Source organism: Carlito syrichta, unplaced genomic scaffold, assembly GCF_000164805.1.
Source record: "Carlito syrichta isolate Samal-C Ts95f unplaced genomic scaffold, Tarsius_syrichta-2.0.1 Scaffold143308, whole genome shotgun sequence".
In the NCBI taxonomy this organism is placed as follows: Eukaryota; Metazoa; Chordata; class Mammalia; order Primates; family Tarsiidae; genus Carlito; species Carlito syrichta.
The window spans coordinates 49,659-52,330 of NW_007087404.1; the positions used below are offsets into that span (position 1 = coordinate 49,659).

A 2,672-nucleotide genomic window follows, 5' to 3' on the forward strand; every position below is an offset into this window, starting at 1 on the left:
AAACAGCAGCACACACACACACACACACACACACACACACACACACAATCTCCATATAAATATGTACCAGTATTTCTATTGTTCCAGCTCTGAAAAGGAAGGTGTACAGAGGTTAAATGACTTGTGTAAATCATATCCTTTCCTCAATTCCCAACTCTAATCACATCTCTCTACTTCTACAAAGCCTTCTCTGACCAACTCTCACCATACATGCATCCTTATCAATCAGCTCTTTAGTATAATTTTCTTCAAAACTTCCTGAATAAATCATTCCTCACACTGAAATACATTCGAGGTGAAGGAAGGGAGGGAAATGGTTTACCAAGATAAGGGAGTCAGTATTCACTGAGTACTTACTATGTGCCAGGTTGTCACCTAAGTACTTATGGGTGCTTTATACATATATAAAACAATCTTCCAGTATACTTGTGAACTTTTATTCGATGTGGGCAAGGACCTTATCAGTCTTGTTCACTGCTTTATTGCCTATGTTAGGTGCTCATGAAATGATAAGTAAGGTAGGTATTATCTCCATTTTACAGATGAGAATATTGAGGCTCAGAAGTTACATAGTTTGGTAGACTACAAAGTCCTTGTTTTGGCACTAGGATAGGTTGTCCGTTTCATAACTACTAAAATTATTAATTTCACTATGAGTTAAGGAAAAAATAAATAAATAAATGCATTTTAGCCACCCTGTTTATACTTGGTCACTCATAGCAACCTGCAGAGTCTGGAATTAAACATCACTAGGTTGCAGATCACCTAACAATTGAGTGAGCAGCAACAGGAAAGGGGAGATGTCAACAACACTGAGGGCAAAGGGATTAGGTACTACTGATGAGCTCCAAAGAAGAATCAGCTCAGTTTATGGAGGGAAAAAGAAAAGTGGTCTTTCCTCATTTAGTGCCCAGAGGCAGAAAGCAATGTCACAGGAAGAATAGAGATCCCAGACCTGCCTTTTCCTCATCACACTCAGTAATCTGTGACATGTGTCCATTTCCAGTACTGCAACCCTATCAAGTGCCAAGTAATGTGCTAGGTGCCTTAGAGAGTCCAAAGAATGAGTAAGACGATCTATTTGCCAAGACATTTTAAACCTGGCAAGTACTAGGAAGAGAAGAGTGAGCACAGAACAGTCCCCAGATCCCCATTCATTTGGGAGCTTAGACTTCAAGGCATTCTCTCTGTGGAGCCTAAACATCAAGCAAGAGCCTGAAGCCTGGGGCCTGGGGGGCAATGCAGGAAGGAGACATGGACAATCCAATCTATGGGCTTCCAAGTCCTCAACGAAATCTAAGTCCCAATGCAGATCTATGGCCCCATTATGTCCCATATCTGAAGGGGGCCCAGATGCCATTGAGGCCTCCCCCACCCCGGCAGTCAGCTAGGGCACAAGATAACTTCAGACCCCAATCCTCTGGAGCCCCATGGCTCCTGAGGTTCCAGGCTCCATGAAACCAATTTCACTAGCTTGGGAAAGTCACCTGATCTCTCTGGGAAGTTAAAATGTCAAGTCCCTCTCATCTAAAGTCACTGGAGTCATCCTGAATTGCTTAGCTTTCAGTGGCCTCAGGTCCCAACTGGAAGCAGAGGCTCCATGAGCATTCCCAACTACACAAAGATTCAGACTCAGGGTCCTAACCAGAAGCCCCATGGCTCCCCAAGGAGTAAACCAATTTTACACACACACCTCCAGCTTTCAGACACACCGGGAGACTCTAAGGTTTTCTCCCATACCCCCACCCCAACCGGCTCACACAGGCCACACCTCACATCTCTTAGCAGTGTTCCCAATCGGCACACGCCAGCCCCCACTCTGCCCCTCCTGCTGGCGATGCTCCTCCCCCACCCCCGTTATTAATCATTATTATTACTTTAAAACGTCCCCCTACTCCTAGTGCCTGGAATGTAACGCTGGTTCTAGACAATTCGCTCCCAACTCTCAGGGAATCGGGCCATAAAGCTTCTTGCCTTCATCCCAGCCTGTAACCTAGAGGCCTCAGCTCACCCTATTCCTAGAGCTTTCAGTCCCTAACCTTAAGGGATCGAAACAGCCTTTGAAGCCCCTACCACACTACCAGCCTGAATCCCTCAAAAGCACTCCAATCCCAACCAGATCTCTAGTTTGGACCCTCCCCCAAATGCCTCGCGAGAACCCGAGACCCTGACCAGCCACCCCCCCCCCCCCCGTCCCGCTCCCGGGCAAGCAGAGAGCTTCCGGATCTCCCGCTGCCCTGACCTTGGAGTTCCGCGGGCTCCGCCGCCGAGCCCAGTCCTGCTGCTCACCTGGGTACCTTTGCCAGCCCCGGGAGGCCCCAGCAGCACGGCCCGGATGCCTTTAGGATACTCGGGTTCAGACCCTGGCGCGTTGGGAGCCATGTCCGCCACTCTCTCACCGCCACCCTCTCGCACACCTCACAGGTTCCAGCGCTTCCAGGCCAGCGCGCCGCGCACGCCACGCACGCCCCTCTCCCCGCTTTCACTGGCTGGTCACCACGTCCGTCAGCCCGCTCCACCCGCCCCTGAGCGCGACAGACACTTCACCTTGCCAACCGCACGGCGATACTGCGGAAGACTGCCTTTGATTGGACAGAGTTGGTGGGGGGGGGGAGGGGGTGAGGAAGGGGCGGGCCATCGTGAACCGAGGGCGGTGGGTGTGCGGAGTGGGC

General features: G+C 50.1%; 1 protein-coding gene across 15 annotated transcripts in view; it reads right to left on the reverse strand.

The window, feature by feature from the left end:
• Window positions 1-2,466, reverse strand: part of AK2 (adenylate kinase 2) — a 24,031-nt gene extending 21,565 nt beyond the window's left edge. For 8 of the 15 annotated variants that reach the window (XM_021708663.1, XM_008050247.2, XM_021708673.1 and 5 more), the window contains exon 1: window positions 2,290-2,466. In XM_021708663.1, the coding sequence (XP_021564338.1) occupies window positions 2,290-2,382 (93 nt within the window). In that variant the 5' untranslated portion in view covers window positions 2,383-2,466. The remainder of the gene's footprint in view (window positions 1-2,289) is intronic. The other 7 variants (XR_002481483.1, XM_021708674.1, XM_021708668.1 and 4 more) reach the window with 5 other exon arrangements.
• Window positions 2,467-2,672: the final 206 nt, after the last annotated feature.